The sequence below is a fragment of the Arachis hypogaea genome, chromosome 19 (genome assembly GCF_003086295.3).
Source record: "Arachis hypogaea cultivar Tifrunner chromosome 19, arahy.Tifrunner.gnm2.J5K5, whole genome shotgun sequence".
NCBI classification, from domain to species: Eukaryota; Viridiplantae; Streptophyta; class Magnoliopsida; order Fabales; family Fabaceae; genus Arachis; species Arachis hypogaea.
This window is the reverse complement of record NC_092054.1, coordinates 153,613,094-153,640,436: the sequence shown is the minus strand read 5'-3', so window position 1 is coordinate 153,640,436 and position 27,343 is coordinate 153,613,094. Positions and strand designations below refer to the sequence as shown.

The 27,343-nt window shown below is 32.7% G+C and overlaps 5 protein-coding genes and 2 pseudogenes across 5 annotated transcripts; 4 read left to right on the top strand and 3 right to left on the bottom strand.

Moving 5' to 3' along the window:
* Positions 1-417: 417 nt before the first annotated feature.
* On the bottom strand, positions 418-2,091 carry LOC112776026 (GEM-like protein 7). The gene is made up of 4 exons (XM_025819977.3): positions 1,778-2,091; positions 1,601-1,675; positions 1,198-1,472; positions 418-1,101 (listed from the first exon to the last, which is right to left on the bottom strand). Exons 1-4 carry the CDS (start codon positions 1,926-1,928, stop codon positions 904-906), a joined length of 699 nt encoding a protein of 232 aa, XP_025675762.1. The 5' UTR covers positions 1,929-2,091; the 3' UTR covers positions 418-903.
* Positions 2,092-3,140: 1,049 nt separating this feature from the next.
* LOC112776025 (uncharacterized) lies at positions 3,141-7,048 on the top strand (annotated as a pseudogene).
* Positions 7,049-8,415: 1,367 nt separating this feature from the next.
* Positions 8,416-11,027, top strand: LOC112779968 (aluminum-activated malate transporter 12). The gene is made up of 6 exons (XM_025824319.3): positions 8,416-8,990; positions 9,083-9,223; positions 9,331-9,603; positions 9,672-9,793; positions 9,875-10,018; positions 10,257-11,027. The coding sequence occupies exons 1-6, from the start codon at positions 8,708-8,710 to the stop codon at positions 10,821-10,823; spliced, it is 1,530 nt and encodes a 509-aa protein (XP_025680104.1). The 5' UTR covers positions 8,416-8,707; the 3' UTR covers positions 10,824-11,027.
* A 3,403-nt stretch (positions 11,028-14,430) lies between these two features.
* Positions 14,431-16,592, top strand: LOC112779135 (aluminum-activated malate transporter 12-like). The gene is made up of 6 exons (XM_025823387.1): positions 14,431-14,485; positions 14,659-15,123; positions 15,275-15,547; positions 15,634-15,755; positions 15,836-15,976; positions 16,068-16,592. Exons 1-6 carry the CDS (start codon positions 14,431-14,433, stop codon positions 16,590-16,592), a joined length of 1,581 nt encoding a protein of 526 aa, XP_025679172.1.
* Positions 16,593-16,680: 88 nt separating this feature from the next.
* On the bottom strand, positions 16,681-18,784 carry LOC112777364 (2-alkenal reductase (NADP(+)-dependent)). The gene is made up of 5 exons (XM_025821715.3): positions 18,326-18,784; positions 17,706-17,883; positions 17,454-17,620; positions 17,278-17,360; positions 16,681-17,161 (listed from the first exon to the last, which is right to left on the bottom strand). Exons 1-5 carry the CDS (start codon positions 18,548-18,550, stop codon positions 16,783-16,785), a joined length of 1,032 nt encoding a protein of 343 aa, XP_025677500.1. The 5' UTR covers positions 18,551-18,784; the 3' UTR covers positions 16,681-16,782.
* Positions 18,785-21,344: 2,560 nt separating this feature from the next.
* On the bottom strand, positions 21,345-23,782 carry LOC112779752 (uncharacterized; annotated as a pseudogene).
* A 674-nt stretch (positions 23,783-24,456) lies between these two features.
* Positions 24,457-25,522, top strand: LOC112779274 (probable glutathione S-transferase). The gene is made up of 2 exons (XM_025823524.2): positions 24,457-24,917; positions 25,014-25,522. The coding sequence occupies exons 1-2, from the start codon at positions 24,609-24,611 to the stop codon at positions 25,365-25,367; spliced, it is 663 nt and encodes a 220-aa protein (XP_025679309.1). The 5' UTR covers positions 24,457-24,608; the 3' UTR covers positions 25,368-25,522.
* Positions 25,523-27,343: the final 1,821 nt, after the last annotated feature.

Here is a 27,343-nt window from a genome sequence, read left to right as displayed (position 1 = left end):
AAATTAAATAATTAATTAATGATTTAATTTTTAATTGTAATTTTATCTTTTTCTAATCCATTTTACATATTATACACAACTAGTATTGGTTCTCAATACTTTCTCTTATTTTTTATTGTTATTGGATTAAATAACGAGTTTATTGTATACATTTTTAAAATTCTTTTTTATTATATAATCTTAATTTTCTTTTTACCCCTATTAAACACATTGTACATTGAAATCATTGTCTCTTTATACTTTTCCAAAACTTAATAATGTATTAATGTTTGATGAAATGAATTCGGTTAATAATAGAAAAATTTGTCTGATTATTTTGAACTGGTTAACTAAAATTCATCAAATTTAAGTAATTAATCAGAATTTTGATGAAAAGAGTTAGATGGTGTAATTGCAATCCGAAATGCAAAATGTAGCTCCGGAAAATTTTACATCATAGATACAAAAATAGTTGAGCCTGAAAGCTTACAACTGGGCAGCAAAGTTTATATGCAAACATGGTGACAGCAACGCCATGTTCTCTGCACCTCAGATGATAAAATCTTTTCTATTCAACATCACATGCAACATTATCAAAATCTTGAGTTGACTTGTACCCAAATCGAGTTTTCGTGTAAACTCTTACGAGCTTACGAGCTGACTCTTAGGATTCAAGTTTACTTATGCTCTACAATCTCAAATTTGATAACCTTGGTTTCAGGTTTACAGTGACAAGTGTCATCTAATTGTTTGTACTCAGACATTAGGCGAAAAGATGAAGCCCAATAAGATGTTCTCTGCATCATAAATGAGGCCCTGCATCTTCACTCTTCACTTATGGCTACCCATTTTTATTGCTAACTATCATCTCTTGAATCTTAATGTGTATCCTCAACATGAATTTTTGTGACTCGGCTTATAGGCTCAAAAGGGTGACTCTTTCTTCATGTAAGCTTGTGAAATTGCCTGCTCAAGATATTTGAAAGTTTTCTGATACTGTAAGACACCCATAAACCAGAATTCATAATTGTCCACTGTATCTATCTCTATAAACTTCTGTTTTGGTTTTTGAATACTTTCACTTTGGTTCACACACTTGACTTTCTTGAGCGGAATGACAACCTGTACATGGCATGAAATGCAAGACTTTCAGATTACCTAAAAGAAAATACTGAGAGAGATGAAGAAAGATTATGAATACATCACTTCATGACTTGCCTTATAACGGATCCTACACATCTGGCCTTCCCGGCTGTAGACCTTCATTGATCGATCGCTGCAGAAGGCAACCTTGTTGGTGGAGACAAAGAGCAGACCTGCTAGAGGGCCTGATGTTGTCGACAGATAGCATGGTGACGCTTTCAATAACCTCTCCCCTTCTTTCACCCTAAAGAATTGCTTGAAGACTTTCTCCACTCCACCAACCTGAAGAATATGAGCCCCTAGTCTCAACTTCTCCTTAACAGTTTCAGATATCTTTGTCCCCAATCTCACTGTAATCTCACAGTTATATAAATATTGAATTAGATTTGCATATTATAGTTTCACAAGGAAAAATAACTTAAACTCATATAACTTCTACAGATATTGAAGGAAAGTAGTTTGAACTTTGAATACTAACCATGTTCTTGAACTCCTTGTGAATGACTACTATCTGCTTTCTTTACAAGCTTGTTTATAATGGAGTATAGTCTACCTGAAATATTAAGTTCTTAGTATTGGTAAAACTATCAAGTATCAAACATCAACATTTCTTCCTGAATTAGTTGTTTATGTGTAAAGAGAGAGAGACTATTACTTTGTTTTGATGCTTTTGTTGAGTACTGAGATTGGGCAATGACAGGATCAGGCAAGTAGTATCTGTTAACTGTCTTCTGCAGCTGATCACATGCTGCTGAGATGATTGGATTTCCAATGAACAAATCTTGAAGAAGTGATGAGGTCTGCATGATTGATTATTAGTGAAGAGGAGTGATATGAGTATACAAGATTGGTGAGAGCAAGTTAAGGTCACTTGGGTTTGATCAGTCCCTTGAATTCAATAGAGGTCTATATATAAAGGGATGAAAACTAGGTAGTTGAATATAGATTCTAGAGACTCAATCATGGATCATCAATCATGAGTCATGAGCATTTAGTGATATAAAGGCGCTGACATGTCAAGTTGAAATACAGCTATTCAAGATGATATTTTAACATGATGGACTGATTGGTTGCTTTTAGAAAAAAAGGTGCAAGTGTGCAACAGAAGCATCCGATTCATCTTTTCTGAAACCTATTTAAGATGCTTAAAAAGGGTAGTTTTAAGAAAGAGCAAGGTCCCATAGGCCGTCAAGGTGGTTGATGATCAAAATAAGGGAATTTGGTAATGACTTCCAGCTATCCTTCAGAGAAAAAAGTGCACTTTTCTTTTGCAAAACCTGCTTATGTAAGAATGCCTTATAAAGCATTCATGAGCTGGGATTTTCAGATATATGAATATGAAATTGAAAGTTGAAACCTCTCCAATTGTATTGAGAGAGAAAGGTAGGAAAAACGTGTACAGTAATATCCCATATTCCTTTGGGACCATTTATCAAGCACTTAGAGTACATATATTTGCAGCCATTTAGAGACGGTTCAGCTGTTAAAAAATATCATTTTTTCCCCTCAGCTTTGCTCTCAAACTTCAGGGTGAAGTGGATATTAAAATCTGAGTCACTCACTTCTAAAAGCATAAGAAACTTCAGGATTCATGGTACATAACAAGTGTCTATATGATGATGTATGAGACAACATAATAATGTGTTGCTTTATCATACTTTGGAAAATGATTGATTCAGCTTTGAAGGAAAATGAGATCAGAGGCAACTATCAACATGGCATGGCACCTCATGCTTTTTGTGTTGGTGGGAAAGGGATATTAGATTACCGTCCAAGTCATTCTATTTTATTATATTATTTTTTTATCGAAAAGACTAAAAAAGTGATTTGTCATAAGGAAATCAGCCTCTTGATCTTTTTCTTAACCCTAAAAAAAAGATCATGCGAAGGAGATGATTTGAGTTGTCGTCCAGAAAAGAAATTAGTTACAGTGCATAAAACCGAAGAACAGAGGAGTAATTTTCTTTATGCAGATCTATATAATCTGCAAAAACATACGTGACGCCATTCAAAAAATGTTATCTTATTATTATCATCATTAATTAAATAAATAAATAAATAAAAGAAAAAGAGTATGAGCGGAAAATCTTGCATTCGTTAATTCATCTTCTTCGTTATTGAGAATCAGAACAGAGCACAGATCTCAACTACTTCTTCGTCTTCAATGCAATGGGGAGAGCCTCGATTTTCGTGTACATCGGTGTAGCCGTAGTGCTCCTCTTCTTCCTGTCGCGCTCACCACACAACCACCACTCCTCCACCCACCGCCACCGCCGCCTAAGGCTCCGCTCCAACTTCACCCTAACTCCATCCCACCACCACTCCCACCATGACCACGTCGCCTTCGACCCCCTCGTCGCCGAGATCGAGCGCCGCCGCGAGGACAAGCAGTGGGAGATGGAGCACCTCCGCCACAACCACCCCGAACTCGTTCACGAAGACGACTACGACGACTCCGCCCCCGGCCACGAGTCCCAGCCGGAGTGGGAGGACTTCATGAACGCCGAGGACTACCTCAACGACGAGGACAAGTTCAATGTCACCAACAGGCTCCTCCTCCTCTTCCCCAAGATCGATGTGGACCCCCCGACGGGTTTGTTAGCGAGCACGAGTTGACTCAGTGGAACGTTCTCCAGTCCAACAGAGAGGTTCTCCACCGCTCCCAGAGGGAGATGGATCTCCACGACAAGAACCACGACGGCTTCGTCTCCTTCTCCGAGTACGATCCTCCCAGCTGGGTTCACAATTCAGGTTCACCTTCTCCTCTCGATCTATGACCTTTTTGTTAGTTCACTATGAATAGATGCTCGTGAATTCAATGTAGTAGTAATGTTTGTTGCAAATTTATGGTAGATGCTGGATTATTATTTGAGCATCTTGTTTTCTCATTTATCAGGTGTTGGATATGACATGGGTTGGTGGAAAGAAGAGCATTTTAATGCATCTGATGCCGATGGAGATGGTCTTCTCAACTTAACCGAGTTCAATGAGTAAGCTCCTACTCCTAAATCCTAATACTTGTTATGAAACCTTGTTCTTGTCTATGCATGTAAACAAGTTTTGCCTTTGTTAACATTGGCTTTTGTTTTTTTTATTCTAGCTTTCTTCATCCAGCTGACAGCAAAAACCCAAAGCTTCATCAATGGCTGTGCCAGGAGGAAATCCGGTAACTACAACCCGAAAATGTCTATGACTGGTTCAGTATCAGTTAGTTCACGAGTAAATGATTTCTGTTTTGTTACACCAATGCCTTGGCTTCGTCATGCTTGATTTACCCAATTCTTTACAGGGAGAGGGATACAGACCGTGATGGGAAGATCAACTTTAAAGAGTTTTTCCATGGGCTCTTTGATTTGGTAAGAAATTATGATGAAGAAACTCACAATGGTTCACATCATTCTGATAATTCAATGGATGCACCAGCTAGAATGTTGTTTGCTCAGCTTGACAAAGATGGAGATGGGTACTGATGATTTCCATTTTAATGCTGAGTCACTTATCTTTGAATGATTGTGCCAGTTTAGTATAATTCAGTTTTGACGTTTCATCTTTGTAGGTTCTTGTCAGATGTTGAACTACTCCCTATAATTGGGAAAATCCATCCATCTGAGCACTATTATGCAAAGCAACAAGCAGATTATATCATTTCACAGGTACTGAATTTAACCTTATGATAATAATAATTACACTCTTGCAGTGTAATTGGAACATAGAAAGGACTTTTTATTCTTGACCTAACATGGATCACATGTATAGATGTTTTTTGAGTAGATACTTTATGTTTAACTATGCCATAGTATCACAACTTACCTTTGGATGTTTATGAGAAAACCAACAGATAAAATTCACGAGAAAAACTCTTAATTCCAAATAAAATCCCTACTAGAATCCAAAGCTTCTAAACCCATAAATTTCTACTCAAAAGTCTCTAAAAATATATGTATCCAACATGTTGAACTTGCAAAGCTCTATAGAGTATCAAGTTCATAAAGGAATAAAGGTCTAAGGTCAGAAGCTTACTTTTAAGTTTTAGAAGCTATGGTGTGCAAATTTTGTAGCAGGGGAAGTAAAAAATAGAGCCTTGGTGATGGGAAGCAATACAAAGAATCACAGGTAAAATAATAAGACAATGAAGGAGAAGAATGGAAAAATGGGGAGAGAGGCACGGTTCTAAAACAAAATCTGCCCCACTTGTGTTTAAAAAAAGAAAAACTTGTTCACTCTATTATACATATTGCATTTTGTGTGCTTAGAGACCATTTTTTTCAAAAAAAAAATTGTAGTTAAATAATGATGTCATAACAGATTGAACTATTTCATGCAATTAGGAAAGCTGATTAGATTTCCATAGCTTGACGCTTTACCTTTTGGAGTTAAAATGATGTCTTTTTTAGATAAATAATGTCTCTTACTGTAACCTTGTGGACTGATAGCTGCATGTCATGGTAATTATGGGTGACATAATAGCTGCTTCCTTTCAGTAACTTTTAACTGCTAATTGATAATATTTTTTAGTTAAAATCTGTCGCTATGATTATATATATTTATGTATATTCGTTTGTTGCACATTTGTTTTATACACAAAAATATTCAGATGTTAAACCTTCTTGTTGATTGGGTAAGGTGTGCTTGTGGGTGTATGTGTGGGAATGTGTGTGCGGCTGTGCGCATGTGCTGTGTGTTTGTGTCCATGGTGGTATGTGTCCTAATTTCCAATGTAATAGGCATTTGAGTTAGTACTGCTAAAGCCACAGACCTCGCTGCTAAGAAAACCTGTTTTCATGGAATAGGTTTAGGTAGGAGCAAGGAAAGATTTTCTTTTCTTGTTGGAGGAGTTGTTGTACCCCTCCGTTTCTTATTGAAGGTCTCTGACTTTTTGAATAATATCAAGATATATGATTGTATTATGAATGAAAATAACCACCAATAAGCAATGAAAGGAAGTTTATTCTATTTAAGAATGTGAAGCCTATGGTAACAAATGTTTCCATTTGTATTTGTTGGGGTATGGTGTGGGGCCAAAGGGGTATGGGCGGTGTCTCCAGCATGCTTGATTTACATATTAAGCGTGTTTAACTAGATGTTAGCATTGGATTAAATTTTCTTCAAGCTGGCTCCAGAGTAATCTACAATTCTACATCATCTCGATGTGTTAACATCCTGAAGTAATTTCATTGTTGAATTTGTAATAATTTGTTACAGATTTATGGTAGGCAGATATTGACAAAGAAAGCTCAATATGAACTCCAGCATATGTTGCTTAACATCATGCATTAATTTCTTCAATGTACATCTTATTTATTCATGAAATAATGTAATGACAGGCGGACGCTGACAAAGATGGGCGCCTTAGTTTGACTGAGATGATTGAGAACCCATATGTATTTTATAGTGCCATTTTCAACGATGAAGATGAAGAAGACGACTATGATTACCACGACGAGTTCCGGTAAAATTCTTGTTAGGTAAGGGCAGCCCTCTCATCCGGTGTCAAACTTATCCAACATTTAGTGAAGATTTTATGATTTTATCTTTGATATTTCTGTGACCATGGATTGCAGGATACACCGCACAAACCTAGTTTTTGTTTTTGTGACGAGTCAGTGCAAAGTTATGACATAATATTGAAAGTTTTTACCTGTTAGGTTCATAGTCTCAATCCTGGTGGGGTTGCCAACATTTGTTGCTTCTTTCCATTGGTATTATATCTGCTGCGAGTTCTTAGTTACTTTTTTGACTGCGGAAGCCTGTAATAGAGATAGAGTGAGAGTCACAGACACCTGCTATATTAGTTGGAGAACAATAGAATATCTCAATTTCAATGTAAAACTTGTATAATATACAGATTTTCAAGTCACTGGCTGAGTAACACATGAATGGATAATATTTGTACCATATGATGATGATAATGATCTTGGTGGTTCTAGATTTCTCGTAGCACATTCACAACTCTATTCTTGGATCCAACTATCTGTCACAAATCATTTTAAAACAAAACGAAGTGGCCAATAATGGTTTTGGATTTTTCGATATACTTTAGGAAAGATTCGATTCTTACCTGAATTATCCTTTAGTTGAGGAGTCCGTCTCACCATACATGTTTCTTGTTTCCTATTTGGAGTTAAACTACTTTTTTTTTCTTTTTTAAAACAATTTAATTTAATAAATGTAAAGTGTTCGAGATCTAGTGTGGATGCTCCACTAGAGCCAATCATGACTGTTATTTAATTAGAAAATTATTTATAGAATAATAAAATAAAAACTTAATTATTATTAAATTTATAATTTATACTGTCTGAGTAACTGAGTATTCTAATTTTATTGAATTTTTTCATTTTAAAGGATTTGATCTTATATAAATAAACCCTTTTAATTCCATGTTCAATTAAAGCATAATAAATGTATTGAGCTTGATAAAATGGTTCACTTTTGTGTCAGTCTCTAATTTTATGCAAGTTAGGCTGACTTATGGACATTGGAGATAGTTAACAAACTACACTTTTCCTCTTTTCTCCTCAAGAAACCGACAGCATAGCTTACTTCATAGTCCTAGGACTAGGATTATTCACATAAAAATAATTACTTGCATATGAGGAAAGGACAAGTGTACTTGCATTTTCAAAAGCATATATCATACGAGCCACTATCATTTTCAGGATTAACCAATCCACCACCACCATTCCATGTTAGCCGTCCACGTTATTATTATACTCTAAACGATTCTAATTTACAATAAATAAGTCAAGCACACAACCAACAGAAGGGACAACATGTTGTCAGATCCTACAATTTAGAAGGTGCACTCATGCATTTGGAAAATTGTTCTTTAAATATTGTGTTAGAGATAGCTTATCATATTATATTTAATTTATTGTTAAATGAGATATAAGTGCTATTTAGATTGTTATATTTTATTTGTTAATGAATCAAATTTATATATATATATATATAATAACAATTTTTTTTATTTTTTTTCTCTGAATATTTTCTAATCCAACAAATCAAGAATTAACATGTTACGAATATGAATTTTTTTTAATGATTTATTATTGATTAATAAATTATTATATATATAAAATAAAATTTAAATTCTAATATTTATTTAAATAGACGAATGAGTTAACTTTTTAATACATTAAAGACTAATGTATCCAGATACAACTTTAATCCAAATACAATTACTTTTATGTACCAAAAGATACAATTATAGACTAGGAGTATGATTATTATATGTATAAGCTTTTGGTCACCACCTTCACCAATATGATAACAACCGCCAGTTTTTGAGAGTCTGGTTTTCTACACTGAACATTGACTGAAGGCACTAGTGAAAGCTACAACCTTCATCAACTCTCTCTCTTTGTAAACACGGTGGATTGCACTAGAGACATGGCTGGAATTACCTGTATCCCTTTTTAAAATAAATAAAATTTGCAAATACTCCAATTCTCTGTCATCTTTTGCATTCTTTTTAAGCTAAACACCACATTCACTTTATTATCAAAACTGAAATTCTCTAAATGATTGATTGATTGCCTTAGAAAGCTTGTTCAGGCTTAATTAAGAGTTCTTTTTATTTTTTTCAATGGCTGAGATCAATACTACTAGTAAAAGAAGCTCAAGCCGTTATTATTGGGAACATATTTATAGCTTTGTTGATGAAGTGAAAAAGTTTCCAGCACTGGTGAAGAGAGCAACATGGAAAGTTGCCAAAGAGGATCCAAGAAGGGTGATTCATGCTTTGAAAGTAGCCTTGGCCTTGACACTTATTTCTCTCTTGTATCTTTTGGAGCCATTGTTCAAAGGCATTGGAAAGAATGCTATGTGGGCTGTTATGACTGTGGTTGTGGTTATGGAGTTCACTGCTGGTATATATATGCTCTCAGCTCTCTCTCTCGCGTGCGCGCAATTCCTTTGATCCTATCCTTATGCCTTTTCCTCTTGTTATGCATTCTTGCAGGGGCAACATTATGCAAAGGACTTAATAGAGGATTAGGGACTATTTTGGCAGGGTCCTTGGCATTTCTTATTGAGTATATTGCAGATGTGTCTGTTAAGACTTATAGAGCTGTTTTCATTGGCGCCGCAGTTTTTCTTGTTGGTAATCATGAAAAGAATCTAGATACAAATTATGTTCTTAGTTGAAAATATGTAAAACAACTTGATACTAACATAAAACCAATTCTTTGCTTCAACTTTGATTGGCAGGGTATGCAGCTACTTATGTGAGGTTCATCCCCTATATCAAGAAGAATTATGACTATGGTGTTTTGATATTTCTCTTGACCTTCAATTTGATAACAGTATCAAGTTACCGAGTAGAAAATGTTTGGAGCATTGCAAGAGATCGTATGTTAACCATTGCAATTGGGTGTGGTCTATGCCTTGTGATGAATCTGTTGGTGTTTCCAAATTGGTCAGGGGAATACCTTCATAAATCCATCATATCAAAGCTCGAAGGACTAGCCAACGCCATCGAAGGTAAGGCGCATTTTAAAATCAATGTACTTTGATTTGTATAACGGATTCTGAAAACAATAATGATGCAGTTTGTGTCAAGGAATATTTTTGTGAGTCTGAGATACAATCAAGTGAAGATGATTCATGTGAGGATCCCATTTACTTGGGTTACAAGGCAGTGTTAGATTCCAAAGCTAGTGAAGAAACATTGGTAATTCCTTGTTATGTTCAAGTGTGTTAGTATACATATCTTAATTCATAAGCTAGACTTTGTTTCTATGAAATCAAGCAGGCATTACAAGCGAGCTGGGAGCCGAGATGCTCGAGATATTTCCGGCGAATCCCATGGAAGCAATATACAAAAGTCGGCGTTGCTCTTCGCCACTTTAGTTACACTGTTGTAGCTCTACATGGATGTCTGCAGTCTGAAATTCAGGTACTAATTTTAACCAGTTTCTTTTAAAAAAGTTGAACTAATTTTGCTGTTACATAATTCAGAATTTCAAATTAAAGAAACTTGCTAGTTGATACAAGCCATCATTCATGCCAACTCATTTTTCTCCCAAGATTCTGCTTCTTCTATTATTGATGGCACATGGCCATGTTATTGATTCAGTTCTCTTCTATGATCAAAATATAGTTATTTATTGACTTACATTTGACTAATTCTTTAGACACCATGGTCAATTCGATCTCAATACAAGGAACCTTGCATGAAACTCACAGAACAAGTGTTCAAAATACTAAGGGAACTGGCAAACAGCATAAGGAACAAAAGAAAATTCTGTCCTCATATACTCTCCAATGATCTCAATGTAGCCTTAGAAGATCTCAACAATGCCTTGAAATCCCAACCACAATATTTTCGCGGCCCCAAGATCAGCCGAACCTCGAAAATGCAGCATGAAGAAGAGTCTAGAGCCTCATTTTCAAGTGTTAACAACAATGATTCTTGTGAAGATGCAAAGGAAAGACAAAAGAAGGTTCTAAGGCCACAGCTGAGTAAGACTTTGAATATGATCACTAGCTTTCAATTCTCAGAAGCACTTCCTGTTGCTGCATTCACTTCTTTGCTTTTGGAGATGGTGGCAAAACTAGATCATGTGATAAATGAAGTTGAACAATTGGGCAGAATGTCACACTTTAGAGAGTTCAGAGTTGAAGATGAGATTGTTGTCACTTGTGAGAGACCAAAAGTGAATTCGTCTTATAATGACATCACTTCTTATGGAGAAGAGTAATTACTGAGAAAGATTTTGTTGATAAAATCATACTCAAGAGTTTGACAACCTTGATTGTAGTTGGGCAAAGTTTAAAGAGAGTAGGCTTAGTTTGTTATAGCTTGCTTGTTTTGATAGTATTAGATATGTTATGATCATGTCTCAACTAAATGGGATTATATCAACTTTGAACAACAATTTGAGGCATCTATCTGGATTTGTTAATGTGTATATATAGCAACTTCTTGTTGAAGCAGAAATTTCAAATGATTTAACTCATAGCAATGGACTAATGCTGAGAAATCCTGGTCATCAAACACTGCTGATTTAACTCATCGCAACGATTTTCAAGGTTTAAAAGACTCAAGTCGCAATCTATTTAGATATAAATTAGATTTAAAGCAGCGTATTAAGTAGAAGTAAGATGAATAATAAAATTAAATTAAATAAGGTATGATAAAAAATTATTATGTTGTTATTATATGTAACAAAAATATAAGATCAGAACATTTACAAATATTACTCACAAAGTAGTTATTTATAAATATTATTAAATTTATTCATTTTTTAATTCTATTTCATTTGAAGAAATATAAAAAATCTAAATTTGAAGAACTTTTTATATCCATGCATAATTCTAATTGATAAAATAATATTTATATATTTTATTTCAAATATATATTTAACATCATAAACTATTTTTTATTTTATTATTCTTTTAAAATTATTAAGTTTTATTTTTATTATTTTTTCTTTTTATATCACACATTATTCTCTTTTCTAACCATTCTCTGTATATAAATCCAAGATTACTTCATTACCACTGTTGTATTATGTTGCATTGTTTTCTCTTATTCTCTTTTTTTACTTTCTCTTTCTCTTTCTCTTTATCTAATTGCAATCAATTACCAATATGTACTTTTATTATTATAACTCTCAATCTTGTTTATTACTCAAAACAAAATCCAAAAATGAGACACCTGAAGGCTTCTATTCTGATCTTATAAATTATATTCACCAAGTTCTTTATGCCTTGGGGTTCATCAAGGTCATTCTGTGATATCATTCCGGTCACCATTTTCTTTACTTTTTATTAACGGATCAAAATTCGTTATTCTTTTTAATAACACTATTCGTACATAATATGTATAAAATATAGTTATTATAATTAATTATATATTTAAATTATTTTTTAGTTGAAAAAAAAGCATTTGATTGTTAAAGGAATATCGATGTTATAATGGTATCCATTCTTAATATCTAAAAGTAAATGGATAAGTTTATTCACATTATTTTTAAGACATGTTTTTTCTTTTACTAATGTCATGTCAGCAACATCATTTATTTGACAAAATTTTAGAATCAACCACTCAATTTTTTTCAAATCAACAGAAAAAAATAAAATATACAAAAAAAACTAAAAAACACCCGTAATTAAAAATTAATAGTGTCTAACCAAATTTGTAACATACAAAGACATTGAATTCATATCTCTATATTTATTATATCTTATCGTTATAAACAAGACAATAAATTTATAATCCCAATAATTAATTTCTATATTACAAATGTAATAAACATTAAATGTAATAAACATTCATGTTACAAATGTCATAATAATATTATTAATCATAATAAATTTTACATTATAAATATTCAATAATTCAAATTCCATACAATTTGACCTATTTATATAAGTCTCTTATCAATATTCTTTCAAATAACATCAAATTTAGTACAAGAAATTTATTTTCGAACTACACAACATCTCAAACTTACTCAATGGAGTATCATTCTTTGGACAATAACACCAAAAAAACAGACAATACAATTAGTTTATTAAAGTTTGTGTGGTTCGTCTATAAAAAACATTAACACCCACAAATAAAGATAAGTCTCTTTGCTTAGAAATGATTATATTAGATGAAAATGAGACAACTACATTTTAACATTTGTGGCACATATAATCAAACAACACTACAATATCCAACAATAAGGTAACTCTATATACTTTTCATAATCACATTTATCAAATTATTAGTTACTAACTCAATACTTATTTTAGATCAAAGTACTACAATAATTTTTGTACTATTTGATGGCGAAGAAAAAAAATTGTTGGCCACAGCCCACAACGGTTTCAAATCTAATGACATTCTAGAAAAATAATGACATTGAAGCACCACTCCAATTGAAAAATTTGTGTAACCTCACACTTATATTTGAAGTCAAAGTAAATGATTTTAATCTTAAAGAAGGTTCTCAATAATACATTGTTACCAAGACATTTGTTCCAATAAAAAACACTAAACCTCAACACCCATTACAACAAATATAACAAGTAATATTCTAAAAAAAATCACTTATTCAAGATATCATTTTTAATTTATTTCTAATTTAAATTAATCATTAATTATAGGAACCAACTTCGTCAACACTAATATCATCAGACGAAGATCACATACACATCAAGAGATTAAGGAGAAAGAAAACCATACAAATTCAAGACACATCTTCCAAAGAACAATATACATGCAAAGATGAAACAAACAACACAATAGAAAGTGTATACAACTCAACAATTCATAAAGAACATGACTTCATAAGAACCTACGACAGAAAGAAGAAAGCAATAACTCTAATAACAACCAATAAAGAAAAAGGAGGACGAACGCCACATAAGAAGACTAAGTCCATCAACTAAAATAAATACAAAAATCAAACCACCAAATAAAAATATCACTTTGTACAATTTCAATATCAAAATTTTTTGTATTACAAATTATTTTAAATAAAACACCTTTTAAATTTCACTTTAATTTACATATATTTAATTTAATTTTACAAAATATAATAATTTTTAATATTAATTATATACTATCATTAATTTATAGGCCGCGTACCTAGTTTATTATAAAGATATATGCGAGATGATTTATTTTAATAAGACAAAATGATGCTAAAGTCTAATTACTTTGAGAAATAGGTAGGATGAGATGAATATATTATTATATTGATAACATGATATTACAAAGACTCAATTTTATTACATTATTTTTAGATACATTATAATAGATAGAGTTAACCACTATTTATAAATCTCCTTAATTATTAATTGCCCATTTGCCATAATGGCCACAATGCCAATAAAATTGATCTGTGAAAATAAATCCACCAAAGGCAACACTCTTGAATTATTATGAGCAACCCTTGAGGCTCCTTCGTCAAAGGTTTTTCAATGCTATTTTTAGTTTATAAAAAAAAACTAAAATGAAAAGCACAGTTGGCAAATGTTTTCAAAAACAGTTTTTGGATTTTTTTTTTAAATAATAATAAGAACTAAAAAAAAGAGTTGTTGTCAGGTGTGGTTTCTGTTGCATTGTCTGTGACCTTGCATCCAGTTTTTCTCGTTTTTAACAAAATAACAATAAAAAAGAAAATAGAATGATGATACCATAACCCCTAAACCCCTCACAAAACAATAATTAAATTCTAAAGATCATGATTTAAGTGTCACATTTCTCTTGGTGCGTTAATTGTGTTCTTTGTCAAATAGCACAATACGCAGATTAATAACTTGGTGTTCAAGAAACCTTTCTCTTGGTGTGGAAATTGTGTTCTTTGAAAGATGACCCGTCAGGTTCATCCTGAACCGGATATTGAAGTTCCTCCCCCTTCTAAAGGTTGTTATCATTTAAATTTTCAAACTATTTATTATAATTATTAGCATTATGATTTTGCCAATTTATGAAGTCTATTATTCCATTAGTCCATACTTTTGTCACCTTTTGCATTCTGAGAGATTATCATAACTGAAGCCCTTAATTTGATGAATTTATCTCAAAAACCAACTCAGGTGACTCAAAGATTTCAGCAGAAGAAACCAGCAGCAGCAGCAGTGGTAAAGAAATCCAAAAGAAAAAATGCAATGAAGGTTGTAGCTTTGCAGATAAAGTGAGGAAGTTTCCAGAATCGGTATGGACTTCGACAGTGAAGGTTGGCAGAGAGGATCCAAGAAGGGTGGTTCATGCCTTCAAGTTCGGCGTGGCATTGACATTCGTATCTTTGTTTTATATGATTGATGACTTGTACAATGCACTCCAAAAGGATGCTATGTTTGCTGTGTTTACTGTGGTTGTGGTGATGGAATTCACAGTTGGTATGTTCTACTCTCTAATATATGATCATGTTTATCAGATCAAGAATCTGTTTCATTCATTTGATGAATCCTCTGCAGGAGCAACATTATGCAAAGGACTAAATAGAGCATTGGGGACAGTTTTGGCAGCATGCTTAGCAGTTCTGATAGATGCTCTTGCAAGTTCCTCTACTAAGATTTTAACTGCAATTATTGTTGGTGTTTCAGTTTTCCTTGTTGTTGAGCATCAAAGAAAGCTTATCTTGAAATTTGTAATGGACTAATTGGAACTATCTTTCTCAAACTTGTTGCAATTATCTTATGTTATTGGCAGGAAGTGGAGCTACTTATGCAAGGTTCATACCCCACATCAAGAAGAATCTAGACTATGGTGTTGTTGTGTTTATCTTGACATTTAATCTAGTAACAGTGTCCAGTTACCGTGATGATAATGTGTTGAGACTGGCGCAATCGAGAATGTTAAACATCGCGGTTGGATGCATGATATGCCTTGTGATGTGCCTATTGGTGTTTCCAAACTGGTCAGGGAAATACCTTCAGGATTCAATCACATCAAAACTAGAAAGCCTAGGAAACTGTATAGAAGGTAATGGTAATTAACTATTAATAGTTTGATTTGATTTGATTCATATATTCTTAGTGTCTGAAAAGAAGGAACAACCATGAATGCAGTTTGTGTGAAGGAATACTTTTGTGAGTCTGATCTAAAAGGAAGTGACGACGGTTCGATTCATGATCGAATTTCCAAAGATTACAAAGGTGTTTTGGATTCCAAAGCTGCTGAAGATACATTGGTATATCCCTAAACTCCCACTTTCTTATGTTATGACAGAAGATCTTATCATATGAACTTTGTGTCTGTGAAAGTAAACAGATCTTACATGCAAGGTGGGAGCCAAGATACACAAGCTTCCACAGAATCCCATGGAAGCAATTTGGGAAAGTCGGCCATGCTCTTCGCCATTTTTGTTACACTGTTGTAGCTCTACATGGTTGTTTGAAGTCTGAAATTCAGGTACTATAAAACTCAATCTCAATCATGAAGCTGCTTGCTCTGCATTCTGATACATGTACTCAATTACTATTTTGATTGATTCCTCCTCAAGGCACCGTGGTCCATTCGAAACAAGTGCAAGAACCCTTGCATCAGACTTGCAGAAGAAGCTAACAAGATTCTAAAGGAACTCTCAAACAGCATAAAGGACAAACGCCAAGTTTGCCCTCACATACTCAACAATGGTCTCAACAAAGCCTTAGAAGACCTCAACAATGCCTTGAAATCACAACCTCAGCTTCATTTCAGCCACACACTGTCGGCCAGGATGCGAGCTCAAGGGCCCCCTTTGCCTCCTGATAGTGATGATGGTCAGATGCCTATGCCTCAACTGAGTAAGACTATGAGTAAGACAATGAGTGTAATCGTTGGCCTCGAGTTCTCAGAAGCACTTCCCCTTGCAGCTTTCACTTCTTTGTTGCTGGATATGGTGGCAAAGCTAGAATATGTCATAGATGAAGTTGAATTATTGGGAAGAATGGCACACTTCAGAGAGTACAGAAGTGAAGATGAATTTTCGGTTAGAACTGAGGAACGACCTAAACCTTGTAGTGAACTACCTGCTTATGGAGCCTAATTATAAACAAGGACTATCCATTTCTTTTCATTAATTATATATTTATAATTAGGCTTAATTTTGTAATACCTATCACTATTTGGAGTAATTCGCACAAGACAGTATGTAATTTATTTCTCAAACAAAATCCAAATACTGATAGATACATACAGAAAATAAAAAACAAAACAGTACTAGAGGTTAAAGTAGTTCATTCATTAGCAACTAAAACAACTTGTTTGCCAGCACTTCGGCCTGTGAACATTGCTTCTAAAGCTGCCGGAGCTTTCTCAATGCCTTCAGCTATGTCTTCGACGTATGATATCTTGCCTTCTTTAATGTAAGGCACAACAATCTCCAAGAACTTAGGATAGTGTTCATAATAATCAAACACTATGAAGGCTTCTATTCTAATCTGCTTATAAATTATATTCAGCAAGTTCTTTATGCCTTGAGGCTCATCAAGTTCATATTGTGATATCATTCCGGCCACTACGATTCGGCCGCGCCTTCTCATGTTAATAAGTGCTGCCTCAAGTGTGTCTCCCCCAACGTTATCAAAGTAAATGTCAATGCCTTCCGGAAAGAACCTGAGAAATTTTTTGACATAATAAATAGTTAAGATTCTATGTTTTGTTAACAAAGTGTATAAATGTTAATTGAATTGATAACAAAATTCACAACAAACTACCAATTAAGTACTCACCTCTTTAATGTTGCATCAAGGTCATGTTCCTCCTTGTAATTAAAAGCACCATCAAACCCATACTTGTTCTTCAAAATCTCAACCTTGTTTTACAAGAAAAACATGAAAACTTATAACCGGAATTCTTGGACAAACACAGACTAGGTTCCAATTAAAGTTACTAACATCATATGTACCTTTTCTTTGCTGCCAGCACTTCCAACAACATAACATCCCATCAATTTTGCAAGTTGACCAACAAGTTGACCAACAGCACCAAATGCTGAAGATACAAAGACATAATCTCCTTTCTTTGGAGCTCCAACTTCATAGAAACCTGCATAAGCAGTCATACCAGGCATACCTGCATGTGCAAACAAGTATTATGAAATATGCCTAGAATTCCATGTATGAAAATGAGGAAGCTTCCAGAAGAGTTAATTACTTACCAAGTAGTCCAGTATAATAGGAAAGAGGTACATCTGTATGCTCAATTTTGAAGAGGCTATCTGTCAATGTGATCACACTATACTCTTCCCATTTGGTCACTCCCCACACCAAGTCTCCTTTCTTGAATCCAGGGTGTTTGGAATCCACTACTTTGCATACTCCATACCCAACTATTGGCTGCAAATAAAAAATAAAAAATAAAAGTTAGTCCTGAAATTTCAAAATTAAATTTAGTCCATGAAATCTGAATATGATGTGTCACTATACATTGACTAAAATATCCTGTAAAATAACCAATAATCAGAGTTGGTAAAAAAGTCAGCTCACTAGTTCATTCAAACAAGTGTCGAGATTCGAATCTTAATTTATGTATGCAGCAACTCGTTAGGAAGTTGTAGACTCTTAAATGAAACTTAGATACAGATTAATTTTTGGCCTATCGAAATAGGGAATAGTGGAATACTGTGGAAAATAAAAAACAAAATATCCTATAAAATAGGCTAAAATATAATTCTAGGAAGTAGCAATTTTAGTGATCAAATTGGACCTGTTAATAAACAAATTCTGCAGTACCATATGTACTTTGATGAATTAAAAGAAATGAATATGAAGTGCTTACTGAATCAGGAGTGAAAGAATAGAAGAGGCGTTTGATATCCTTTCCCCTGGTTCCTCTCATGTAAGGATCACAAGATAAGTAAAGGTTCTTAACAAGCACAGCATTTTCAGCCTCTGGAGGAAGTTCCAAGCTTATGGTGGAACTCTTCAAATACATGTCACTCTCTTTTGGATTACCAGTTATGTTCCGTGCAGCCACAACCTGTTTGTTGCTCACTTCTGCCATCCTATTGATATAATAAGTTTCCCTTCACAACTCTTATCTCTCTATTGTTTGTGCCTTGAACTGCTTCTTGCATGTTTTAGCAGGGTATTTAAAGGGTGCCTGAGTGAAAAATTTTGGTCATTTTGAACTCTGCAATTGACTAAGCATTGTTGGGCTTGGTTTGTCAGTGCTCACGTCATCATCAATATCATGTTTCTCCAGGACTTTTTTATGGATGATTCACCAACAGATGATGTATGATAGCCAGCCAATAATTTTCTTATACGGAAGCTTCTAGCATGAGAAAAGTATTTTAAAGTCCTTAATGGATCTGGATAAATTTAAAATATGTAAAAAACATCGAGTCATTTTGAAATATGATAATCAAGTAATTAACCTTTATATGACTATCACATTCATATAATTATCATATGTGTTTAAAGAGAATTCAAAACCCATATTCTTGAAGAGTTTATACCATTTTTTACACGTGTTAACATCACTAATAAGAGAAATACTGCAAATTTAAATTACTTGCTTATTTCTAAAAACAATTTCATTAAAAAATCTAAAATATTTTTGTTAAAAATGTTAGTCATAAAAAGTAACAATAATAACAGTAATAATAATAATTATAATAATATCAATTAATGTACTACATTAATATCAATAATAATAAAAATTATTATAATTATAATAAAAAAAGTTATCTCTTTAAAATTAATGTTAAGAAAATTTTCTATTTTAAAATGAATTTTATGTAAATTTTAGTCTTTTTATAATGAAATTTAAATATTATTTTTTAATACAATCAAATATCTTTAAATTTAAAAGATATTTTAGAATTTTTAAAAATTAATACAAAAAAATTATTTTTATTTGAGTTTTAAAAAGGGTATCTTAGTCATTTAAAATGAGTATTTTAGTCTTGTTAAAATCAAATTCGAATTTTTCATTTCTAATACGATCAAACAATGTGAATTTAATCTATAATGGTATTTTAATTTGTTTTAGATTAACTTTAAAATATTATTTTGTTATTTTAAAATTTACTTATATGAATATTTTAATTGTTTCAAATGTTAAATTTACAATTTCTAATACAATTAAGTAATTTTTATTCTAAAATGGTATTTTAGTTTTTTTAAGGTTAATGCTAAAAAAGATTGTTTTGGTATTTTAAAATTAACTATAAAATATTTTAATCTTTTTAATATTAAATTAAAATTTATAGTTGCTAATAAATCAAATAATATTATTTATTCATATAAAATGTGTAATGGTAATTTTAAAATTATTACATAAAAAATATTTTGGTATTTTAAATTTAATGCTAATTAACAAATATTTTGGTTTTTTAATATGAATTCTATAGATATTTTAATATTTTAAAATAGAAATCAAATTTTAAGTTGTAATACAATTAAAAAACTTTTTAATCTTTTATACTGATACTAAAATATTATTTCTTCATAATGTTAAAAGATTTCTTTTAATTTTTTTAAAAAATTAATAAAAAAGATATAATTAGTTTTCAATTATTTTATCAATTTATTATTTAATCTAACAGACCTTTTTCATAATTAGTACAACTTTAAAGTAAAATTTTATAAATTTACATATGTTTTGTTAGAAACTAATATAGACCATTAAATTAGAATATTCTTCCCTAATCCTTTAAGAACCAATTTCAAGTTTCCCCACCTTAGACAATTCCTTCTTATACATAGCTGCCAGTTAATTAAAGTTTCAAAGCATTTGGACATAGTTTTCCATTATAATATATACAAAGAAAAGAAAGACAAGATAGTTTCACAGTCATTTACAAATATTTAATATTTTCTATTATATCACATCATATTATATTACTATTTATTTCTCAAGGTGAGATGACTTAATCATATCTTAAGATTTTATTTTTTTACCTTTATATCTAATCATTTTTTACATTTTTTTTTGTTATTCTATATTTTAATTTTAATCATTTTGTTTTCATTAATTTGACATACACATCTGTATATATATAAATATTTTTTTGTCAACTACAGTTTACTTTTTTTTTTTTTTTTTTGCTTTGACGACTCAATTTGCATTTTAGTTCATATTTGCAATAATGGTAGTTAATAATATTCTAATTACTCTCTTTAAGATGAAAGTGCGCATGCTGTCCTACATAACACATGGTAGATACTAAAAAATTAGATCTCTTTTTCACTATGACTAATTTTAAAGACATTGTTAAGACAGTCATACTTGCATTAAGGTTTGAATATGTTGTTCAGAAAATAAGTTTTTCCAGGTTTATTGATAGTCTCTGTCCAGGTGCACCAAACCTACTCATTAATAGTATATTTATGGACACAGAATTAATGGACCTACTCTTTGCCAAACTCGATCAATTGTTTATTGTACAAGTTAAGAGTTTGTTTATTCTAAAACCAATTATTGATGAGAATATAGCATTATATATAGTTTGCAAGAATCATTTCGGAACAGATGGCCACACATGAGAGGGGCTCAGATGGATGCGTTGCATTACCTTCCAAAAGTTGGAACAATGAAGAATGGTATCTTACAATAAAAAGATCAAATATTTTTCAATTTATATTTTAAAAACAACTTTCTAATATAATCTCATCACAAGGGTGATTGCCCAGGCAAGCTTTGATCATGTTTGACTATTCATATTTCATGGTTAACAAGGAATATGTCAAATTACTATTGCATCGTTGCCTTCATATGTCACTGCTCAGTTCATCTATAATTAAATATTAAAAATTAAACCAAGTCTGCAATGAGAAAAGTACAACGAATATACCACCAAAAACAAAACGGTAAAACTTATATTGGAAAATGATATATGGTTAGATATTTGAACAAGATAAAGGAGGTCCTAATTTCAAACTCTACTTTCATGAACTCAACATGTGAAAATCAATGTTACTCAGGTGAATCAATATGATGAATTCAGGAACCGATACCAAGATTGCATACCATAAAAAATGGGCAAAATAACTTACTATTCCCCCCGATCAAGCTCTTTAACAATGTAGGTAGGAACATAACATCATCGCTAATGAATAAAATATCTGTAACCCGACGTTGGATAAAGCCTAGAAAGGAAAACAAATTCAGAACTCCTTATCCTTATCCTTTGTTTTCTTACGGGCCAAAATCCGTTCTTTTGTTGCGGCCACAGCATCTTGACTTCTTTTGTGATGATCAGCCTTTGGCTGGGAAGCTGATGACTGTTCAACTGAATCCTTTCCTTCCATGGACGCCTCAGAATTTGGCTTCATATCTGATTGATCAACAGTTCTATTGGAAGGATTAGGAGTTTCACCCCAATCCACATCGTTTTTCATGGAAGACTTCACAGGTGAATTCTGCAATTCATCTGGCACCTCATTATGCTTGTGTCGATCAGGTGCATCAAGCTTTGTGTCTTCGCATGTCTCTGCAGTTCTTTGCTCAGCTCGATTCTCGTGTTAACTCTCGCGAGGATCTTGTGCACCATATGCAACATTTTTATCAAGGTTTGTATAAAAATCAAGCAAAAGGTCCCTCTTCTTTGTAACCTATATACAAATATAAAAGTTGTATGTCAGCAGTATGCAAGAAACAGAGAATTGGAAATATAGGAATTGAACCATAAAGAAGTACATCAATTCAATTAGGATATTGAAGAAAACGAAAAGCAAGACTGTTCTTCCATTACCAATCACGTTGACAACCAAGACATGATAATGAATATGAGAAATTTTTAAAATGCTTGAACCTACATCATCTCTCTCCTCTTGAAGTTCACACAGTCGTTCTAGCTCCATCTGTCTCTCAAGTTCAGCAAGCTTCTTTCTGTAAGCTTCAGTAATAAATTTGTCTTTGTCATCATAGAGATGGTTATATTTGCTTCTCTCTTTTGGATATACCTTGACTGCATGACAAAATTTGCAGGATGATGATTAGCAATGTCAGTTGGCATGAAACTGAATTTTTTTTTTTTTTTTGAAAAAGAAAAGAAATAATAATAATAACAATAATAACTAACTCAATTATAACACGAAAAAGTAATTTTAACCATAAAATAAGAAGCAACTTTAAGTATTAAAACAAAGTGCTAATTATGAATCAAGAAGGGCTGCATGTCATTGTGACAATCCAACTACCAATACCATATGGAAAGGAAACAAACTATATTTATTAATCTTAAATATAGAGAGAGCTTCATATGCTACTTGCCTACTTGATCTATATATAGTATATATAATTTTAGGTTATGTTGTTCTATCTTTATAAATTGGACCTTCCCTGCGCAAATGTTGCATGAAGTATTGAAATTCTACATGCTGAAAATTAGTCCACAAAAATGATTTGATAGAACAAAGACCACGTCATTCTGAAAATAATTACCATACTTTTCTCTGTTCGCGATCTTGTATCAATGGGCGGGCAACTTTCTCTTTCATTTTGTCATAGACTCCATCGTAATCAAATACAGTTGGATCTTCTTCTAAGGCTTTCTTTTGCTGCTCCTCAACCCTTAAGTTTAACAAACAACATCCACACACACAAGGATGTGAGATTATATTCACTTCAACAAATAAACTAAAAAATATAATAACCATGTAAATTCACAAGTTCTAATGTTCTATTATACTAGAGAAGCATCAACTTACGTCCATAAGAGTCTTTTTCTTGCTAGCTTGGAGAGCGATTTCTCTCTCGACATCATTCCATTGATCATCATTGAATCCAAAAGGTGCTGCAAGGGAAGGCCTTTTTGGCTGCTGCTTCTGTTTTGCAGGCCTAAGGTTTAAGCCGTACTTGCTCATTTCACCTACCTTATTGGCCTCTGTTTGGACACAAAGCAAAGAAAACACTCTTTTTATGAATCCAAATTAATTTGCATCAATCCATAAAGCTTTAATCACCACAATTTACACGAAACAATGTTTTTAAAAAAGAAAAGCAGCAGATATTACTCGAAGACAAGCACTTCAAATGAAGCAGAGACAGAAAGTAGAAGTTTAATTACCTTACCTTAGGGTTGTGTCTTGCGAGTTCAACTATTTCTTTGCTATGATTCTTCAGACGCAGATTCAAACAATCACCTAACCAGTGGAAGTTGTATCAATCTGCGTTGCGCTCCAAATCTCTGCCTAATAAGAGAACCAGAGAAGAAGAGCACAATGTACACGATTCCACGAACACGAAGAAAGAAAATTACCCAAACAAAAAAGTGAAAAAAGTATAGCAAACAGATGGGCTCCAAAAACCTTATCTGTTTAGGAAGCCCAATATGAGCCCGGCCCAAATAAATAGAAATCATTTGTTTGTTAAAAAAAAATTCCCTTAATATGTTCTAAATAATCCCGAATATTCGCAAAGGAAACTTTGGTATTGGCGTGCGAGTTGCGACGACCACTCATTCAGACAAGAATTTGCCGCAAGAAATTATGTTAAAATTAAAAGTTTCATTAAAATTGAATTGGATAATAATATAATATATTTATATATAAAATATATTAATAAATATAAAAATTAATTTGAATTATTTAATGAGTATAATTTTATTTAACTGACAGTAAAATATTTTACTTAGTCGTACAATTACAATCGTTCTCTTGGATAATTATTCATGTAGTCAATGTAAAAACTAAAAAGTAATTATTTTGCTAATGTAACGTTATATGATTAGATGTCCATGTAAAACGATTGTCAGTGCATCAACATTAAATACTTAGTTAATATAGTCAAATTTTGTTGTTGAAAAAAAATTTTAAGTTTGTTTTATTTTATAAAATTTAAAGTGTAAAATCGTAACTTTAAAAAATTGGCTAATATGAGTTCAAGAAGGTTAATTCTCTAATTTATTTTTTTTGTTTCATTATTTTAAACATATATATAAACCACTAAAAAGTTTTATTAAAATTTGACGATTTTTCCAATGTTTTACTAGTTTGGACAGACTTGATAATTGATTCTGGATTAAACTAGCCGATTGAGAACCACGGAAAATATTCATATATTTATATATATAGAAAAAAGCATAGCCCTTGTTCTGAATTAGTAACGAAGAATGGAAGACATCAAGGTGCTAGGGTTCTGGTCAAGCCCTTATGTCCACCGAGTGATATGGGCTCTGAAGCTGAAGGGCATCAGCTACGAGTACATAGAAGTGGAGAGGCATGGCAAAAGTCAACTATTGCTCCAATCCAATCCTGTTTACAATAAGGTCCCTGTTCTTATTCATGGAGGCAAATCCATTGCAGAATCCATGGTCATTCTTCAATATATTGAAGATACCTGGCCTCACAATCCCTTGCTTCCTCAAGATCCCTATGAGAGAGCCTTAGCCAGATTTTGGATCAAATTTGGAGAAGATTCGGTAATCTTAACTCAATCTTCATCTATTCTCTCTTTCCAATACTGTGTTAAATCAAAATTAGTTTTCTTAATTGAAATTATTGAGGTGGTTTTGTAGACAGCTTCTATTACTGATCTGTTTATGAGACCCTCAAAGGATGAAGAAGAGGGGGCAATTGCAATTGAGAAAGCAAAAGAAACTCTGAAGGTAATGGAAGAGAAAGGACTAGGAGACAAGAAGTTCTTTGGAGGCAACAACATTGGAATGGTGGACATAGCTTATGGATTGCTTTGTCATTGGTTAGAAGGGTTGGAGGAAATTACAGGGTTGAAACTAATTGATCCAAGCCAATTCCCTCGGTTGCATGCATGGACTCAAAATTTCAAGCAAGTTCCTCTGATTAAGGAAAACCTTCCTGATTATGAAAAACTCTTGGTCCATCTTCAATGGCGTAGACAGCAATATATGTAACATTAGAAATAAGAATGTCATATAACTATTAACTAGCAATAAGGTATATATCTAAAGCTGGTCTATACTTAGACCTAATAAAGTGATCAAGGATATCGAGGAAGTTTTCATGTATGTTTCAACATTCTGAAAGAAAACAGGGCACTTCTTTACTATTTTGTCTTAGACTGATATAAGATTTAATAATGTAGTTGTGAAAATCAGATCGGTAATCGAACCGATTAGACTATTAGGTCATTGAGATTTAGTTAATAAATTATTAGTTTTTTTTTTGTGACTAATAAATTATTAGTTGAATTGGCTAATTTAGTCCTACTTAAATAAAAATATAAAATAATAAAAAAATTAAATTAAATACCGTAGTTGTGAAAATCAAATTGGTAATCAAATCGATTAGACTATTAAGTTATTGAGATTTAGTTAGTAAATTATTGATTGAATCGACTAATTTAGTTCTACTTAAATAAAAATATAAAATAATAAAAAATTTAAATTAAATTTTGAAATATATATCTTGATCAATACTTAGAGTCACAATCAAATCTCAATTTCTAAAATAATTAATACAAAAATAGATATAAAATTAATTAATATTACAATAACATCTTAATTTGATATAATAATGATAATTAATTAAGCAATTAACAATCAATTCTAATTAAACAATTAACGATCACACTGTAACAACTGAGCCTATTAACAATTAATAATTAATCAATTAGGAATTAACAATTATATCGTAACAATTAACAATCAATTAGGCAATTAACAATCAATGTTAACCATGGTAATTTCAGAGCCCTCAAAATTAAAATTGAAAATAAGGCACATCTCTATTAATTTTTTATTTTTGGTTTTTTATAGTATCTCTCAGTTTGATAGATCAAGGACTATACTGAGCTCTATTTAAAGAATTTTTTGCTGATCATAGATTGTTGCATGCATAAGACGGGATTTGAACTCCGATACTTACTTAAAAAACTAATGAACTAACCACTAAACCAACCTAATTTAGTTCATTCCAATTATTTTTATTAGCAGAATCATAATATTATAACTACAAAATAAACTAAATAATTAAATATTAATCTCTAACTATTTTGTTTTCAGTGTTTCAAAAGATTTTTGAGATTAATACAATTGGACTGTAATGCTGATATTATTTCTGTTACGATGGGTAACCGGAGAATAATGGGCTGGACTCGTTGGGTTAGCCCAATCGCCGAAAAGGGGAAGCCTTTGAAGAGAATCACGTCCTCGGGCCTCCGTCCGACTTGTGAGTATGAATGAACGGGGGGTGGTACCTGCAAAGACACTCCGATGCCTAAGTTAGCAAGGGAATAAGCAGGTCTAGAGAGTATTGGACTTAGTGATACCTGAGGGGTGTCAGGGTATTTATAGTGGTGAACCCATAACCACCGTTGGAGTAGTTCCACCATTTAAGGAGGAATAACCATCCATTTATCTTAGGGAAGTTGGGATATAACTCCTGAAAGTGGGTAGAGAGATTTTAGGGGCAGTTACTCATTTGAATAAGTGTTTATCTGCCAGCTAATCTTCATTCCCGACTTCTTTAGAGCAGGTCGTGGCAAGCACCGACTTAGTAGGTTAGAGGTCGGCGCAGGGTGAGGTTCAATCCTTTGGATTGGGCCTTTCGTTTGGTCCTGGGCCGTAGCGTTGGGTCAGGGTATGAACAGTGTCCCTACTCGAGCCCAATTTCTTTCAAGACTTGGGTTCGAGTATTCTACTCGGGGTCGTAGCCGACCTGTGAAGGAACCGACATGATCGTTTGGAACCGACGTGACTTTTCGTGACTTTTGAATTCTCACAGTCGCGTCTAATCAAACGTCGCGTCTGTTAGAGGTTCGTGTATTTACACGTAGGGATTAATTACCTTGGTAACGGTGCACCCATTAATGACCGCTTCTACTTTTACCCTTATGCCCCTAACGTGTTTATAAATACTTTCCCTCTCT

Bases quoted from the DNA above. Each gene is read 5' to 3' on its own strand.
- LOC112776026 (XM_025819977.3), bottom strand. From the start codon at position 1,928: ATGCAGACCTCATCACTTCTTCAAGATTTGTTCATTGGAAATCCAATC. The intron at 1,473-1,600 runs GTTAGTATTCAA...GTGAGATTACAG, and splicing joins ACAAGGAGTTCAAGAACATG to TGAGATTGGGGACAAAGATA. The intron at 1,102-1,197 runs GCAAGTCATGAA...TGCCATGTACAG, and splicing joins TGTGTAGGATCCGTTATAAG to GTTGTCATTCCGCTCAAGAA.
- LOC112779968 (XM_025824319.3), top strand. From the start codon at position 8,708: ATGGCTGAGATCAATACTACTAGTAAAAGAAGCTCAAGCCGTTATTAT. The intron at 8,991-9,082 runs GTATATATATGC...GCATTCTTGCAG, and splicing joins GGTTATGGAGTTCACTGCTG to GGGCAACATTATGCAAAGGA. The intron at 9,604-9,671 runs GTAAGGCGCATT...ATAATGATGCAG, and splicing joins ACTAGCCAACGCCATCGAAG to TTTGTGTCAAGGAATATTTT.
- LOC112779135 (XM_025823387.1), top strand. From the start codon at position 14,431: ATGACCCGTCAGGTTCATCCTGAACCGGATATTGAAGTTCCTCCCCCT. The intron at 14,486-14,658 runs GTTGTTATCATT...AAACCAACTCAG, and splicing joins AGTTCCTCCCCCTTCTAAAG to GTGACTCAAAGATTTCAGCA. The intron at 15,548-15,633 runs GTAATGGTAATT...CCATGAATGCAG, and splicing joins CCTAGGAAACTGTATAGAAG to TTTGTGTGAAGGAATACTTT.
- LOC112777364 (XM_025821715.3), bottom strand. From the start codon at position 18,550: ATGGCAGAAGTGAGCAACAAACAGGTTGTGGCTGCACGGAACATAACT. The intron at 17,621-17,705 runs GTAAGTAATTAA...TTGCACATGCAG, and splicing joins CTATTATACTGGACTACTTG to GTATGCCTGGTATGACTGCT. The intron at 17,361-17,453 runs GTACATATGATG...TTGTAAAACAAG, and splicing joins GTGCTGGCAGCAAAGAAAAG to GTTGAGATTTTGAAGAACAA.
- LOC112779274 (XM_025823524.2), top strand. From the start codon at position 24,609: ATGGAAGACATCAAGGTGCTAGGGTTCTGGTCAAGCCCTTATGTCCAC. The intron at 24,918-25,013 runs GTAATCTTAACT...GTGGTTTTGTAG, and splicing joins TCAAATTTGGAGAAGATTCG to ACAGCTTCTATTACTGATCT.